This window comes from Salminus brasiliensis, chromosome 6, assembly GCF_030463535.1.
Source record: "Salminus brasiliensis chromosome 6, fSalBra1.hap2, whole genome shotgun sequence".
Classification (NCBI taxonomy): Eukaryota; Metazoa; Chordata; class Actinopteri; order Characiformes; family Bryconidae; genus Salminus; species Salminus brasiliensis.
This window is the reverse complement of record NC_132883.1, coordinates 37,200,148-37,219,394: the sequence shown is the minus strand read 5'-3', so window position 1 is coordinate 37,219,394 and position 19,247 is coordinate 37,200,148. Positions and strand designations below refer to the sequence as shown.

Genomic DNA, 19,247 nt, shown 5'->3' with positions numbered 1-19,247 from the left:
TGCGCTTGCTCAGCATGCTTATACATGTCACAAAGCATGGTAGGATGTTAACCTGCTTTACGTTAACGGGGCCCTAGAGTATCAAACTGGATTTTCCATTAGGTTCAGTACATGGAGCTGACATACTGTGAGCCTCAAACTTTCGACCTCCAAAATCTAAATCTGGCATGGAAAACAGGCCAATTCCAAAACCCCAAAACGGTTATTTAAGTCTAGTCTCATTATATTTACAGCCCCAAAATTGACAAAAACCCAGCTCACTAGCGAAATCCCTAGTCAAAGGTAGCAAAGTGTGGTATAACAGTATAACGAGATGCTGATGCAGAATGTGATGTTTCTGAAACTGGAAAGGAGCATATTACCAACGGGCTTCACCATCATGCCCGTTGGTAATATGGTGGTTGGTGTGGCGCAACAGATAACACCACTACCTGCCACAGAGTTACCACACCATGTGGGAGACTGGGGTTCGATTCCCGGGCTGGGTGACTATGCTGCGCTACACCAATAAGAGTCCTTGGGCAAGACTCCTAACACTACACTGACCCACCTCTGTAATATGAGTTACCTTGTAAGTCGCTCTGGATAAGAGCGTCAGCTAAATGCCATAAATGTAAATGTAATGTAAATGCCCACTCCCTCTAATGTCCACTGCCCTTGGTACTTCAGTTGACCACCAGAATGGAGCTAAACACACATCACCAGCTTATTTGACCAGTAACACTCAAGAAAGCCAAACCTGGGGAAGCGAGTTGGCGCAAGGCTAAAAGTTAACCTGGCTACAATCTCTTCAGCTTGTATGTTCTGTGAGCTCTCGCCAGTGCTGTAAAACAGCCAAAGGCAAAGTAACAGGGTGGTAAACAGGCTTTCTAAAATACTCAGTCAATGCCTTGGCACCTGTAATTGTAATTTTTCCCCAATGCTCTGTATGGCTTGTCCCAACAGCAGCTATGGAAGAACAAATTTGTGGAAGGAACGCGGTCAATTAAAAAGTGTTATGAAATTTCCATGTTAATCAGCCACTCCACAGAGCGAAAACACACTGTGTTGAGGAGCTGATTTACCTCATCAAGGTGTTCTTGCACATGGCTAAAACTCCTTTATTGAATACAGTAGCTTCATGTGACAATGCTTACACACTTACCATGAGGTGCTAGCTTGCACAGTGATGGAGAAATGCCAGAAAGTCTGGACTGTCTTGGCACTGGCCGCTGCTGGAGCAGACAGGGGCCTCAATTGCGTGCCAAATGCCAATCTCCTCACAGTGGCACTAAATAGTCAATGGCGGCATACAATGGAAAATAGGCACCTGGACGTGAGCCCAGGGACATGCAGCCATTGCTTCAAACCTTGTTTGAATAAACCAAGTACTGTTTGGTCTGTGCGTTGGGCTGCTTCTATCTTTCATTACTTCATTTCTGAAAATTGTGGCCATGACTGTATATAGCAGCTTCACTACTGATTACTGACAATGAATCTAGTAATCTGAGTTTTTTTTTTTTTTAAAAGGCCAAACACAAACAGACTTCACTTAAGAGTAACAAACGATGTATAGCACTGTATGGATTCCAAAGTATTGAGGAAAAATACCTATAATACCACTTGTTGGCAACCCCCTTTAAAAAAAAAGTGCATTAAACATGTGCCCCCATCAGATAGACAGCACTTCAAGCTTTTAATCAAGCTCCACTCTCGCTTCAGATCTGAAAAAGTCCTCAAGTGTATTGTCCGTCCTTCCACTGTTAGAAGACAACCCAACAATGTGGGTCTGAAAGGACGTTGAGCTGATAAAGAAGCTCTTACTGAGAAAATGGTCTGACCAGCCCAGAGTTCAGACCTTTCTGTGAAGTGATGTGAGCTTCACTCTTGTAGTAGTGTTTTGGTACAGTATTGTTTATTGATCTATTTTTTCCATAGACAATGGACCATGTGCATAGTGTTATACTGTGCTTCTGGATCCAGATTATCTTCATCTACAGCGACATCTGTCAGGGGGTGGCTATATTAGCCAGCAGGTAAACATTCAGTTGAAGGTGATGTGTTAAAAGCAGAAACAGTGGTCAAGCATAAGAATTTGAGCAACTTTGACAGGAAATCAAACTGTGACGGCTTGCCAACTGGGTCAGAGCATCTCCAAAAGTCTTGTGGGTTTTTTGTTTCTGGTATGCAGTGGTCAGTACCTACCAATAGCGCTCCAAGAAAGGACAACTGGTGAACTGGTAACAGGGTCACGTAGACACCTAATGGTCACCTCATTGATGTGATCCATGAAGTCACTACCTCACAACTTACAGGACCTAAAGAATCTGCTGCTAATGTCTTGGTGCCAGATACCACAGGACACCTTTAGAGGTTGTGTGAGGTCAATGCCTCGAATGGTCAGACCTGTAGTGGCAGCACAAAGGGACCTACACAATATGAGACAATGGTGGTAAGGTTATGGCTGATCAGTGTGTGTGTGTGTGTATGTGTGTATATATATATATATATATGCAGCATCCATATTGCATTGTTCTATATACACACAAGGCATTGCATAGATGTTTTGCACCTATAATTATAAGCTGCGGTAGTGGCAGCGGCGCAATACACGAAGCGAGGGGATCAGCGCCCACTTTAACCTCATAGTGTACACACGCTACATGAGCCGTGCCTAAAAATAAACATGAATTTCACATTGCCAGCCCAGAGGTTGCTACGGTAACGCAACTTGTTTTGTGCGGCAGGGACCGCGCTAATGGGCCCGGAAAAAAGACGGCGACTGAAAGGAAAGAATAAAATCTCCAGTATTCCCCTTTATCTCGTCTCGCTCCAGTATCCCGCCTTGTTCCTCGGGAAGCTGTCCCGAAGAGAGGAGCCTCTATTGTTGACGGCGGACGCAAAAAAAAGAAGAAAAAAAAAAGGCCAACATGTCCCTTTTCAGTGATCCTTACTGTGTTTTTGTGCTCCGCCATTGTGTGTAGCGTGGCATTCAAGGCCACCTGGGATAGGCCTAGACCTCGCTCCATCCCTCCATCGCTCCCTCACTCCACTGCTCTCCTCCCTCCTCTGACAACCCCCCCACCCCCTCACACACTTCTGTGAAGGACTAAATCAGGAAAGCCTAAAAATAGACGCAGATCTTTCATTCGGGAGGGGATGAAGAAGAAGAAAAAAAAATCTCAGGTCAAAAAATAGCACAGCCTTGTCGATATACTATTTATAACCCGCAACACACTTTCCGACGGCCACATATGAAAAGTCCATTTACGTGAAGGGTGCTCAGCCAGCCGCCACGGAAAGGGGACCTCGGCGGAATACGCTTTTAGATAGTTATTTTTACACCAATCGCGTGTTTCGGGAGTCTGCACATGCATTGCTGAGCAGCGCACGCAGATGGCTTTAAGTGTGTGGTGTTTTAATAATGCACAGTATGGGCATTCTGGATTTCAATCAGGCTGGGGAGGATGCTAGCACCTACAGAGCCGACCTTCTGTCACTGGCATCTCTGCTGGATTTATGTCGGTATAAGGTCAAAACTTTGACGGAGAAGCCTTTTATTCAAGGGTGTCCTCTTCAAGCCAGACTGCATTAACTATAGAGCATTAAAGCATCTTCAGCGCTTCATTATTCTTCGCAAGAGATACATGATTAAAAATAATAAAAGTAATACAAATTACTGACCTGCGCTAATCAGCAAGATCAGCTGATTAAAGGCTAAAAATAAAATGCTGCCTATAGCAAGATCAAAAGGGCGGTAGCTGCTCTTTTATTTTTTTGGGAATTTCCAAACAAATGAAAGGTATTTGTTATTATAAATTATTGGCATCCTCAAAATTGGAAGAAATAGATTTAAACCATGTTATGCATATTAATTTGTATTTGTGGCAAGTAACAGATTCTGACAATACAGAAATCACATGTTTTAGGGGTTGTATACACTTTTCTTAATACCATACAGCCATACAATCTCAAAGTAATACTCAGGTGGTAATATGGTATTATTAGGAAGAGAGTGTGCTAGGGTAGCGTAAGCTCTGCAAATAACGCAGATGCTTCTGCGCTAACGTGGATTCCATACAGTCTCATTCTGTTATTTTAACCCAAAAACAATCAAATAAAAAGTTCACTTTGCTCACAGGATGACAGACTAAATGACACAGTGAATACTGTGCGCATTTTATAAACATTAAAATGTCAGTCTGACAACAAATCCAAATGTTAAACTGCTCTGAAGGAGAGAAAACTAATTCACGTCCTTATGTTTTAGATCTGCAGCCCATTTACTAGCATCCCAGCTATCTTTGCTTAGCTAGCTCAGCTACAGCGTCACTGAGTATCAGACAGCCCAGTGCAGCTACTCTGCTGGCTAACTGCTGAGCTTCCAACACAAGTGTACTAGATAGAAACAGTGTGATGTTGAAACAGCTCCAGAATTGATACATGCTTGTCAAGAAACAATAAAGGAACGGGTCACACCTGGCCATAAAACTGCTCATCATTTAGTTGTCCAATTACTTTTGCCTTCTACATCTTAATTACTTAATTTCAATCCAAAGAATCTGTCACTGTCCAAAGTTAAATGGGCCTGACTGTACGACTTCTGTTTTTGGTTTAGTATCTTCACCACATTTTACTGACAAGGTTATGTACTGAAGTAACTCGGTTACTTTCTTTTCCTGAAACCACAGCTACTGAAAGAGAAAGCTCATTAAGTCTGAACTTTTTTTGAAACATGCCTAAACTACTAGCAGCAATCCTGCTGTGCTCCTGTAACGTTTGGCTAATTTACCTTTAATGCTACGGCACAGTCGTTTGGACCACCGTCTATAAATGTGTTATTTTTACTAATCAAATTCTGCTCTAAGCTCTGGTAGAAGAGATACTATCAAATGAAATATCTGAACCCTCCTCCTGCTCCCCTACACTACAGGCAGTAAAGTATGCAGTACGCATATTAACGAGACCACTACATGCCCTCCAAGCGCCTGTATCAAACTGATGAACCAAAATACAAGGAGAAACAAGGTAAAAAAGCAGCTACTTCTGCCTCTTAGTCTTTAATACTTCATATAGAACAGCATACATATATATAGTCCAACTGTTGTTGCACAAATTTATCAGCCCCCCCTTTGCCCATGTCCACCAATAGGAAGGAACCACAGGCAAGATATTATCTGGGAACAGCAGTGACTCCAACAAGGCCATGGCATGTTAGTGTGTTGTGCTGGTACGAGTGTATCAGGCATTTCAGCACTGCTTGGTTTTTTAACACTTACCGGTTATTTGCCTGTTGGTATACACTGGGCCAGACTCCACTACTAATATAATTAGGGGGCAAAATTTTGGTTACAGTTACACGTAATGGCACTGACAGTCACTGATATTCAGCACACCGCTACTTGTTTACTGTTGTGGTAGTTCTGTGGTACTACCAGAATAAGAGTCATGTATTCTAATAAATCAATATTAAAAGACTAGTAAATGACTTTTTCAAAAGGACACTAAATTATGTTTTTATTCTGATTAGCTGAGATAAATGCTTAATTCAAACACCAGAATGAGTCTTTAAATATATGAGTCAATTAACTGAATGCGTGTATGAGCTTCTTACTGGGACATTTAGCACCAGGTTCATCCATGGAAGTTTTTTTTTTGCATGACAGTGTGGTTTGTTAATCAGTAAATGCCAGGGCCCTATGGGCCTACGGCCACCATTAACAATATTCTTAACACCCTCTTGACTAACCTTTGTTATGATAAATCTGGTGGTGTGTTTTCATAAATCTGGTTCTCTGTGTTTACAGGTATTCAATTAGAAACAGTAGAACAATGCACAGTTTCTGTCAGGCATCCTACAACCCTTTATCAGTGGCTTCAATGGTATCCGAGCACTTTTTACTGGATGTTTTTGATGGGCTGGCTATTCCTGACCCAGCAGTGACACTGACACATTTAAAACCCCTTAAAATGTGTCTAATAAACTCGCACCACCACCACCTCAAACACTACCATGCCACTGTGATGTAAGTCCCACTGCTGTGCTGAGAATGGAGGCAAATAACATCTGGACAGTGGACGTCCTATAGTGTCCCTCTGCCACTGATTCATACTTCGTACTTCAGTTGCCCTTTTACTGTTTAAGATAAGATAAGATAAGATAATCCTTTATTAGTCCCACAGTGGGGAAATCCTCGGTGTCACAGCAGAAAGGGATAGCAAGACACTCAGTTACAAAAACGTCGATAAATTACACTATATACACAAAATAAATAATAGAAGTAAAAAAAGCAATAACAATATTATTTACAGGTTATTTGTTATTTACAGGTAATTGCAAATGACTCTTAATTGCACGTGTGTGTGTGGGGGGGGGGGTATTGCACATTGTATTGTAACACATTGTATTTTCGTTACTGTTTACTCTGCTATAACAAACCAATAAGGTTCCAACTCATTTCTATAGCCTTATTGATCTGAATTCTGTTGTGTTCTGGTGTTTCTTACAATTGCACACCAAAAGTTCAGCGAAAAAATAAAGGCATATTTTATATAGTGATAGAAAACTCAAATAATAACCTATAGAAAACTCTAATTGTATATTAATATGTATAAAATAAGCAGCACTGCTAATGGTGCTGGGACAAACAGAAAGGCTACTGTGAGAGCTACTGCAAACGTGGAGATATCAGAACAGCTACATCTGCTCATCATACTGTCCAACCAAAGAAACTGACTAAATCTAAACTTGCCATGCTCTGATAGGAGACCACAGTGCACATTTTAAAAGTACTGATTCGCATGCTTCACATTCTCACCAGAACCCCCTAACCCCCAAAACATGCAGACTATGGCTTTAAAATGTATCAAATATAAACATCCATCAATGCAGCAAAACATAAATAATACAAATACTGATACATTTATTACATTTATTAAATAATAATCTAATAACATTGTTTGCATTTATTGTAATAGTGGTGTTGCTAAACAAATGTACACATACTGCACTGATAAACAGCCTTTTCTATATAATTTTAAAATAGAAAGTGCCCTAAAGTTACAGTGTATAGGACTGTATATAGAAATAAGGCAATACGGCACCACAGACGAAAGAGAACACAGAAGCAGAATCAGACTGACACATAGAGGGGAGGGGGTCTATAATGAAAACAAGTACTGCTGAAGCCCCTGGGACATTTCAGGAAGTAAAGCTGTATAGGATTTATGCTCCAGTACTGACCCAGGAACAACTGCGCTGCAGAGAAGAAGACATATTGACTTGATTTCCAGGAAGGCATGTTACTCTTAAGGATGGATTTCACCTTCTGGAAGACGGAAAGGCTAAACCTATATCAGCATTCAACTGTAATTACCAGCCGTGACCTTCAGAAGCTACTGCGACTGCATTTTAAAACCGGGGAAAAAAACGTACCTTGAAGCATGGGAATGATTTCAGCTGTCTCGATTTATAGGAGAGACTGAGGGGGTGTAATTAACCTCACAGTTGAGTGTCCTACCCACTTCACCATTATCAAGCCATTAACTTTCACTTTGAATTCTCTTGCCATTTATACAGAGCTATATAGGCATCCCTATACCATCCCGTATATGCCAAACCTTACGTGAGTAGTGTAATCATAAACACAGTCATTAGTAAAAAAAAAACAAAAAAACAGCAAGGGTTTAAATACCATGTATTTAACCACAAATGATACACTAAATGTGTTCAACACTGCAAAAACATCTTTAGTATCCAAGTATATGAAACTCTGAACAAAGTAGCTACAGCTTACTAGGGACTTTTTGTATGATACCTTATATAAAACACACAGCAAAGTTTGGATTAAAAGATAAATAAAAATAATTTAAAAAACAAGACAAATCACAGAAATATCTGGGTGTTGCCATACAATTCTAATAAACACACTTGAAAAATGAATGAAACATGCTCTACACGGTCAGTTCTAGAATTAGGGGGACACTACATGTCTTTTGTTATTTGTCCAAAGATGAATCTCTATTAAATCGGTTTTAAATAACAATAATAACAATAGACTTTTTCAATTAGATAATACATGGTGTGTGTTTTAGGCATATTACAACATATTCACAAAATATATACTAAATAACCCCCAAAATTAATTTGATTTTTTTTTTTTGTTGTTGTTTTTTTTGCTAATTTGAATGGAATGTATGAAGCAGGAGGTGAAGACAGTTGGTAATGTCTGGGATTACCAACTGTCTTCACCTCCTGCTTCATACATTCCATTCAAATTAGCAAAAAAAACAACAAACAAAAAAAAAAAATCAAATTAATTTTGTCTAATTTAATTAGTCCAATTTTCAGTTTTTTTTTGTGCTAACTCTAAATCAAATTCATCAGTTGCAAAGAATAACAATTTTCTGTATAATAATGTACAGTGTGATTTTAGCAATTAAAAAAAATATTTTATGTCTGTCTTAAAGTCCATGGTTAAGCACATTGCTTCTGCTATAAAACAAATATTCAAAATAATCCAGTGATGTCACTTCCTCTGCCGTGAAACATGTTGAAGGCAGTGAGGCATGTCAAACAAATTTTCTCATTATTTTGTACTAAAAGTTGAGGATACAATTTTTTTTTTCCATCAGATCTATTAGTGATATTGAGTAAATTCTAATTCAATATAAAAATTAAATGTTAAAAAAATGTTTGTAGTCACGGGGTATCTAGTTTAAGGTTAATACATGGAGTTAAGGCTCAAAATAGTAGAGGATTTTCAACTTTGTTACTGTCCGCCTGTCTGTGGTTTAAATGGTTAAACAGTTAACAGTATATAGAGTTGACAACGCATTAAAACCTTCCATACTTTAAATGTAGCTGCAATCCTAGGATGGGCAACATATAAACACATGGTTGTGTTTTAGATCCTAGAAGCCTTAAAAAACAGTATAGGCTACCCAAGATTCTAGCCTACCTAAACATTTTTTGATTTATTGATTGTTAACATTATTTATGGGCCATATTTTGTATGCTGTGCACCCATAAGAGCAAGATTAACCCTAATTAGACAGACAACACACATGTTCTACATGTTCCATGAAGTAACTGAGTGTAGATCATCACTGTAAATCTCTGACCTTCTAATTCTAATGATTCAAATACAGAAAATACACAAATATGGCTGGAGAACGTATTCATATACTAGAGGGAAAATATGAGTGCATACTATACTATACTGATAGCTGAATATTACTAATGACAGATTATTAATGAATTAATTTGCCATTTTCATTTACTCAGCCTGAATGCTAAATTGTGACATTCATTTACATTTTTAATTATGAACCTTCCTGTCAATCAAGACAAGAAGACAGCAGACAGCAGCTCTTTTCAACATTGGTCCTTAGTGAATGGCATAATGCTTCCAGCACGGCCAAACTACGCTTATATGATTGTCTTTCCATGTTCTCACGTTACTCTCGCTTTCTGAGAACCATTACTTCAAATGAAACTGCTGGTATGCTCTTAGCCACTTGACCACAGTGTTGCTAAAGAGACAGAAAGGTAAAATTACAGAAATCTAAACTAAACATGCAGTACACCAAAGACTGTGGCATCGAACAAGAAGAAATTGTCATGAATAGTGACACCTTGGAATCATGCCCACGAGGTCAGCAGACTGGGCCACGAACCTTTGAATGTGTTGCTAAGTCCTTGTAGCTATGTATCAAGTTAATGGCTGCCATAATTCACTAAGAGCAGTAGTGCTTGGAGAAAGCACAGCCTTGAACCAGTATGGTGGAAAATAAAAGAGTCAGGTTGGAAAGGTTTTCACTTTCTCCAGACATGTGCATCACTGCCAACAAATCAGTTACACTGCTCCTTACTAGAGCCGTAGACCATAGAGTAAAATATATCCAGCTCCAAAGCAAAGCAAAGTAAAGAAATGAATCATTTGAATCCTAGGTTTTCTATTCAGTTATTAATCCTCATTCAGAAACTATTGTGTCTTTTTTTATTTTTTAGATTTAGTATATCTTATGGCATCCCACCGGGTTCTATTTTAGGGCCTATGAAACTGATTATGAAAACTTATGAAACTTAATTATGACTTAGTGTGAAATACAGGGTCCAAGTGGCTAAACAAGCTTTTAGGTAGATAAGGCTGGATCACTATATCACTTCAGAAATGTGAAGGATTAGACTGGGAGTGTTGTTGGCCAATATGTCTATTCTATACTGGTATACTGGTACTACTGGTATTTATAGTAATAGCAGTATTGATAGATTTAGTTAACTACAATCTACAATACATATGGCTTGGGGTCGCTTTGAAAGAATAATTGAAAATATGTCAAAAGTATATAAACATTAAGTTTCCTGTCTGGAAATCTGGATTTTGTCAGGTTAGCGTTTATAATACTGTCGTCCCAGAATGGGTGAGCGTTAGCCTGTTTAATCAGCTTCTATTAAACAGACAGAATGTAAAACAAACAAAAAAAAAAACGTTAAGGTCTTTCACAAAAGCCTTACATGTACATACTGTACCTTACACTGAGGTAATATATACCATTATTAATGTATACCAATTCACATTATAGCAAAAGTATTTATTGCTATACTTTTATTAATGGTATTTGTCTGTTATATATATGTAGAATTGGTCAATTGATCAAAATATTTTCTTGACATAGTCTGGATATCTGTCTAGTTTGGCAAATGAATGTCTAATTATGTAATGCTGTTAAATCAGGTGATGGAGTTGAACAAATCCACATGCTGGCTGGGGGCGTCCAGAAACCTGAAACCAAGCTTTGCTCTTCAAACCAGCTCTCAGATCTCAACTACTTTCTTTATTAAAGTATGAAAAATTCTTAGAACTCTTGACTGTATTTATGTTTCCCTGCATCCTTTCAAATGCAATATGGTTTTTAGAATCTCTTAAAGCCAGAATTAATGGTTTTAAATAATAATAATAATAATAATGTGCTTATGTGTCCAAAATCTGTGCAGTATTGTAGTACTGTAGTACAATAATGTGCAAACAACTGTGACAATATTTTGGCCATATCTCCTAGCCCAAAGTCTAGGTAACATGAAAGTACAGATGCACTTGTCCATTACCCCAGTATAAGCCTGCAGTCATATTAAAACATTCTCTCTAATACTGGAAGACTTACTGTAACTGTAATGTCATTTGGACCATTTCCATTGGCACATACAAAGGCCATCTTGCATTTTTTTAATGGTAGAGTACGGAGATATAATGTCTTGATACGACCGCAGTTAACTATTCCTACAGGTTAACAACATGGACAAATGTACAGGGACACCGGCTCATTCAAATTTTCTTCAAACTCTCTTAAAAAAAAAAGAGAGTTTATCCTTCTTTTGTTGGAGTAACTGTCTCTACTGTCCAGGGAAGAAGACTTTCTAGTAGATTTTGGAGGAGCGTTGCTATGAGGATTGAAATGTATTCACAGACAAGGGTGTTCGTGTGGTCTGGATGTTGGATGATCATCACCCCAGTGCATCCCTAACTCCCCATCTCATTCCAAATATATCAGATGGAGCGCCAACCCTCCTCCCAGTTAACACAGTTCCACTGCTCCACAGCTCATTGCTGGGGGGCTTTATACCCCTCTAGCCCAAGGGTCTTATATTCTACTGGCAATATTTCTCTACAGGGATTAGACAAGTTTGCCTTTGCACATTTGTATCAGCAATGGGTGCAACTTGTGTAGCTGCATTCATTAAATGGGGGGTCCACAAACATTTTGCCATATAGTGCAGGTTTACTTCTAAAACTCCTACTGACTTTCACGTTGTGAGATCCTCTTGATGAATCATTTGAGAGCTGCAGATGTCTCAGGAAGACGGTGACAACGAGCAGCATGCTAAAGTGTAAATATACCTCTGGGGTGTCTCCAAGTCTGTTATATAACAAAAGGACAGATACTGAGCTTCTTGAGATGCAAACAAATCTACAGGAGCTCTCCCGCAGCTCAGAGCCCATCTGGCGGAGGAACAGTAGGTTCTGAAAATGGGCCTTAACCTAACCACACCCCACCATCTGTAATTCTAACATACAGACCCCACCAGGGTCTAAGTTCTGAAAAATAAAAAACTTCTAGAAAAAACTGACTGGATAAGCTACTTGCCGGGTGAACTGCTGTGAAGGCATTAACTGCAGGAAAACATAGAAAAATACAACAGCCATGCTAACATGTATGCTGCTGCACTAAATAGATACAGGCCTACACTGAAAGCTGTGGCTCTGCTGTTGGACAGATAAGCCTGGTTTTGTTCAAGTGTTCAGTTTGATTCAATGAAAACCTTTGGCCCACAAAACTGACTGATTACCCAGTTGTTAGACGTCGACGAGAATGTGTGTTAAAGTGAGCTGGCAGCTTAAGAATGCTCCCTATGCCTTTTAATTTATTTGGAGTTTTTTTTATCTTTGCAGTCCACAGACACTGCAAAGTACACCGACACCCACCTGAGGTCAGGAAAACTCATATCTATGAGTAGACCAATTCTGTGGCACATTGGCAAGGCAATAAATATATGTTTGAGGTAGAGCACACAACAACACAGTCATTGATATAGCCATTGATATAGACCTATTTCCGTACAGTTGACAAAAGATGTTGCTAATCTTGCAGGAAAAAAAGAGAACCTCCTTTCTTACAAGCTGTAAAAGAACCAGAGCTACGAATCAGTCGAGCATACTTTACACTTTACACTATGCAAAAAAAAAAAGACTTCTCTACTGCCTACCTTCAGCGGGGGCACGGGCAAGGGCTTGTTCTCCTTGTCCAGAGAAATGTAGGTGAAGAAGGCGGTGACTGCCCGGTATTTCCCTTTCTCGGCTTCCACCAGAGGATCGGCGTCCACAAACACTTCGATCTCCATCGACTTGTTGCTAGTGAAGGTCATCCGTCCAGATATTGTGATCACACAACCTGCAGGGGTGCCACAGGGTCAAGCATTAGGCCAATCGATTATTTCACTGTAGGAGCATTTGTTGTCTGAGATTGGGGTGTATGTAGACAATTCCATCTACTGCACCAGAATAGAGGCCTTTTTGTACTAATATGTGCAGCTTGGGACATAAACACCAGCTAATGCTAATAAAATATTATGGCCTTCAGCATGGAGAACCGGTGATTTAGTGCAGCTGGATCGCGACTTGATGTGTGTGTGTGTGTGTGTGTGTGTGTGTGTGTGTGTGGGGGGTGGGGGGTTGTATGTGTGTCCTGGTGACACTGTGTTCACTACCAGGGAAAAAGCAGCCCCTTCGAAAACGCACAATTACTGCTTGCAGCTTCATGTCTGCCGACTTTGATCTTATCATCCAAGGGTTTTTTTCGTCCCTTTTTTGCCCCCAGAGCGTCACTTTGGCTCTTTTATTTTCCATTACACAGGCCCAGCGCTGACTGCCCTGCTTCAGTACCTGCCCTATGAAACACGGCCCTGTAATGGAGGCGCTTCATTATTGCACTGCGCTTGTAATGGATGCTAGATAAAGACACCGTATAAATGTAAATATACTCCTCTAATCAAGTGCTGTGGTACATGAGCAGGGCCTGAGAATTGCTTAGTGGAGAAGACCATGACTCTGCCTTTTTACTAGGGTCATGATCATCTGGCATTCAAAAGACCAAAGAATTGGAGAAGAGCTGATTTTCTGTCATTCTTGATGAATGCAAACATTAGTACCACCTGCCTTACATTTAGTAGGTACCCCTTGTGTCGCCATAACAGATCTGACCATTTGAAGCATGGACTCCACCAGACCTTTGAAGGTGTCCTGTGGTATCTGGTACCAAGACGTTAGCAGCAGATCCTTTAAATCCTGTAAGTTGGGAGTGAGGTGGGTGGTCTCCATTGATTGCAATAATGAGCCTTAGATGACCATGACCCTGTCATCAGTCTACCGGTTGTCCTATCTTGAAGCACGTTTGGTAGGTACTGACCAATGCATACAGGGAACATCCCACAAGACCTGCCTGATGTTTTGGAGATGTTCTGACCCAGTCCTCTAACCATCACAGGCTGGATCTGTGCAAAGAGGCTCAGATCCTTATGCTTGTCCAACTGTCCTGCTTCTAACACCCCTGGACAGATCCCACCCCTAAACAGATGCCACTTTAGATGAAGATGATCAATGATTTTCACTTCAGCTGTCAGTGGTGCTAATGTTATGCCTGATCGATCAGTGTAGTCTTTTTATACAAAATAAGAATTGAGGCAAGATGTTTAATATACATTTTAATACACTAAATGTCCAAATGTTTTGGACACCCCTTGTAATGAATGCATTTAGCTTATTTACGTTGCACCCACTGCTGACACAGATGTGCAAATGAACACACACAACAGCTTGTCTAGTCCCTCTAGAGAAGTACTGCCAATAGAATAGGACTCTCTGGAGCAGATAAACATGGACCTACTGGCACTATTCCTAATGCCTGGTGTGGGCTAGAGGGCTATTTAGGCCCCAGCATTGAGCTGAGGAGCAGTGGGACTGTGTTCTCTGGAATGATGGTAATGCTCCATCCAGTACTTTTGAGAATAGTTGGGGATGATGTGGGGTGGTGATCATCCAACATCCTGACCTTACTAACTCTCTTGCAATCGCTGAATGCAATCAAATCCTCACAGCAATGCTAGAAAGTTATCTGGACAGTTATTCCAGCAAAAGCAGGATAAACTCTTTTTTAAAACCCTTGATTTTGGAAACATTAGTAGGTGACCCAATACTTTTGCCTCTCTAATCTACATTCCTCCCAAGGGAAATGTTCTGTGCTGGATAGTTAAACACTAACTCTTCTGAGACAGCTGTGAAGCCCCTGTTCCCTCCAGATGTTTTTTTTTTATGCATATCTTCCTACCTAAATTATTAAGTAACATTAAGTTTTCCTTTTTCTCTCTTTTGTCTTGCAACAGTTTAGTTTGGATTGCTTTCATAACTGTTCCCCCATGTGTCCCCAATTAAGCTATAATCGGTCGGTAGAGCAGACCTTCTGTGAAAGAGACAGCCTATTAGTTGAGATCAAACAAATATAATAAGGCTCGTCTGGGAAGCAGGAATGCTGTAGTAACTTTTTAAGCATTAGTACAAGCTCAAAACTTTGTTAAACTTTGCTTTTAACAGAGAAAAAAAAAACTTCGATAGCATAGAATAAACATCTAATTTGTCCTGAACTTTCTCAATGTTCTCATCATTACATCACACCTTGTTGCACATCAAGTTTGTATGTGATGTCATACACTAGCCCTAAACAAAAACATTATATACAGCAGTACACCACCCTCAGGTTATCACTATATAAAAGAAGCATGTGCTGCCTTTATTGTTGGATGCACTGTATTGTTTGTTACTGAACGAGCGTAAGCACACATAGAAAGCAAATCAAATGGCTGATTGGATGGCTAGGGAAACGGGTGGACAAATGGAGGATGAGCAGCAGGTTGGATTAGCTTTAGCTCACAAGGTAGCATTGGCTTGCGAAGATTCAGTACATCACCCTCTGAATGTTTTTCTCATCACTATATCTAAGAAGCATGTACTGCTTTTATTATTGGATGCGCTGTATTTTTTTTTATAAAGCTGTGTGGGCAGATCAAACCAGAGGTCAACATTACGAATGGAAGAGAACTGCTTACGTTAGCAGACTGCCCAGTTTAAAAGCATTTACATCGGTTAAGCTCCAAACTTCGCTAAACTTTTTTTTTTTACCAGAGGAAAAAGGTAGCATACTGTACGTGTATTTCAGGTGTCTCTAAGACTGAAATTAGGTACAAAACATGGACTTAGGTTCCCTGGAGAAGTATTAATAGATATGAAAGGTAAAACAGCTGCATTTTTTACCTCAGTACTAAAAGGTTAAAGGGATTTATAAATTGTATGAGTTCCAAGAATTCCAAATAATAAAACACTACCAATCACTTTTTCAGCAATATACCACACACTGTGACCCTTTCTTTACTTTCAACCCACCTCAATAAAGTACACAAACAGCATCCTTAGCTTCAAATAGTCAGCAGGCCTTAATAAAAATAAATAAAGAGAGGGAACGAGTACAGTAAGGGCACAGTAAACCAATGTGCCTCAGTGGAGCCCAGGACAGATGGTTGTATTAAACAGCACAGTCACCCAGTCTCTCACTTTCTCTCTCTCTCTCTCTCTCAATCCTCAACTCAAAATTGGAAAGAGAAAGGCTGGAAAGAATACTGACAATTAGGCATGCACCAATATGGTTTAGTCACACCGCTATTGTGGGCCAAAGCTGATGTCCACTATTTTCTTTCTGTCGTACCCAAGTGGCTGTTATTTCCGCCGTTTAATCCACTTCTCTCTATTAACAATGTGACGCCGCACTGAATGTTGTTTACCTGATGTGTAATGAACAATATCTACCTAAGCCAAAAAAATAAATATTATCTATAGACAGTTTTTTCAAACGGTCTATAGCCTCTGAAATAGCCGCTTGGGGGGGCTGGGGAAAGAGGTTAAGCAATTATCTGACTTTAACGATATCATTTCAATATCTGCATGCGTTCTCACAAAAAATCCCCTAATTCACATTTTGAAATATGGTCTTATGTGATGGTTTGGTGTTCTTTATTAATAATTTTTAAATATCTTTTGATCAAAGGAGAATGGGTCTCCCTTTTAAGTCTTCTCCCAAGGCTGGAGGTTCTTCTTTCAACTCTGGGGGAGTTTTTCTTGCCACTGTCGCATTTGGCTTGCTTACCGGGAGGTCTTAGGTTCTTATGTCTTTTTTTATGTTGTTGATCTCTTGTCCTTTTACTGATTACTGATTCTGTAAAGCTGCTTCGTGAAAAAGCACCAGTTGTTAAAAAGCGCTATACAACTTAACTCTAATAGCTACCAAGGCTAACAGATTAGCTGATCCAGAACATGATCTTAAATCAGCCCTTGGATTATCTTAATTAGCTAGCAAACAGGCGTTCACAGTAGGACACATTAGTCATTCTTTATATTTAGCCATTAGCTATTTAGCTAATATTATTAAGCCATGACTTAAGAAAGGACTTTCTTGGGTTGAAACTTTGTAGAGTTGTAAGGTTTTATTGTGATTTTATTGTGAAGAGTACACATGCGTATCCACCATAGACAGGATGTCATGGCTGGGGGATTTCAAGTAGGCCTAAGTTGTGTGTTGGACGGAAAGGTGATGACTGGATCATATAGGCTATTAAGACTATTTATTGGCCTTGCTAAATGAGGAAATGGTGATGTGTTAATGTACATTAACTCTCTGTAGTTGCAAAATTTGAGAGGTAGTCCCACCCATACACACACCATTCCCATTGCCATGGTCCTACAACTTAGGCCTACTGGAAACCTTCCAGCTACAACATACTAACTACAGTGAATCCCAAAATTATGGTCACCCCGATCAAATGTGTTTAAGATGACGGCCAGCACACATTCAAGCAGAGCTCAAACTATTTATAACAAGACAAGTTGTAATGTGTGTGATCTTTTTCTGCCATCTCTGCTCAAAATATAGCCCTGATTCAACCCCGATGTTAATCAAGTTAAGTGTTTGGTTCAGTCTTCTGCTGTCGAACGTAGCGGATACTTTATTTATGTATGCAAATGAAACAAATTTGGCTTTATTACAAAAAAGAAGAAAAAATAAACATGACTGTCTGATAAATGGTTGTACTGATACTGAAGTCATTTTCTTTTTATGCCTGCAAATGAGGAAAGCAATAATGGCATGTTCCCACTGGCAGACTCCACTCTGACATAAACCAGCAGTCGGCACAAGAAAGCACGGGTGAAGCCAATCTCCGAAGCGCCCCGCGGGTCCTAAAATATCAACAGCATTGATGGCTGTTCCTGCTGCCGCTGCCATGCATAACCACAGTGTGATTTAATTTGCTGTTTACTGAACCCTAGAAACTAATTTATACAGCACCTCCCCGTTCCAAGCAAAGTTCAAGATAAACAGCCATTCCAGCTGATATGCTTAACAGCAAAGTACTTGAGCGCAGTGTGACATCTGTGCAGTGATGATGTCATGCTTGCTATAACGGCTGGTGAGACCACTCCGGTAAACCAGGCTGGTTTGAGGAAAAGCTTGCTGCTGCAATGCAAGAGGGTTCTGAGCAAAGTCAATAATTCACAATGATAAAAAGCTTTCGCACGTTTACGTCAATCTTTTTTTATACCTATGACACTCTTCTAAAGATGCGGATGTGAACGAGACATTAAAGTCGTCGTCAGTCTCTTTTTTGCATTTCAAATCCGACGTCTGAACGCCTGTGGCCGAGCATCAATCAAATGACCATGTCAGCCGTTTGAGCCATTTGATTATCTGGGCTAAATCGAAGATGAACGTGATCACAGATGTCTCCAGACATGAGCAATGCAAGGCTGGAGAAAGTAAGTGTCTCAATTATTAATGGGATCAATTATTCATCTTCGCTCACTGGCTCGCTGCGAAACAATAGCCGGTTCTGGAGGCCTTGTGTGTCGAAGGCAGGGGAAATAGCAGTTCGGCTTACAGGCTACTGCAGTGAAAGGCAAATTCATCCAAATATCCTGACATATGGACCACTAGGAATACTCCAGATCTACTACACTGACTTCCATTAAGAGTTAAGAAGGTTTTTTGGCTCTTGTGAAACAATAGTCGGTTTTGGAGGCCTTGTGTGTCGAAAAGGAAGGCAGGGGAAATGGCTGTTCGGCTTACAGGCTACTGCATCTCACATCAAATTAGTCAGCCATTGTAGCAATACTGCATTTCTAGTCCTGACTATACTGACTGGTTCTGTTTTATACTGTATTGTAGGGTTATCACTATTAATTATTAGAATTCTGTCTTTAAAGGTGCCAAACAGTGCATATGTTAAGTATTTTAACCCATTCTTTAATTAATAGTAAAATAGTAAAACGCTCAGATGCAGTTTAACAAGCCTATTTACAACCCTGTTATGTTGCTTCACCTTGACGATGGGAAAAAAGAATTTAGAAGTTCTCTGCTTTTACTGGCTGGATTTGGGCACTGCGGCGGCTCACAGCCGCATAGCATCGCCTTCCCGAGCCTATCTTAGCACTGCATTGTAAATTAAATTAATAAATGAAACACTCAAATTATTCCCTAGTCCTCACAGATAGTGTTGCTGTCCTCTCAGGGTCCTCTCAGTGCAGTGTGTGGATAGCTAGCTGAAGACATTGTACCTGGTCAGCCCTTCTCTTTTGTTGGCCAAGTGTTTTAAAAAAAAAAGCTTTTAGCCT

At 39.9% G+C, this 19,247-nt stretch overlaps 1 protein-coding gene across 4 annotated transcripts in view; it reads right to left on the bottom strand.

Annotated features, from left to right (window-relative positions):
- Nucleotides 1-19,247, bottom strand: part of acot7 (acyl-CoA thioesterase 7) — a 105,490-nt gene that overhangs the window by 13,908 nt on the left and 72,335 nt on the right. For all 4 annotated transcript variants that reach the window (XM_072682269.1, XM_072682268.1, XM_072682270.1 and 1 more), the window contains one exon: nt 12,746-12,930. In XM_072682269.1, coding sequence (XP_072538370.1) covers nt 12,746-12,930 — 185 coding nt within the window. The remainder of the gene's footprint in view (nt 1-12,745; nt 12,931-19,247) is intronic.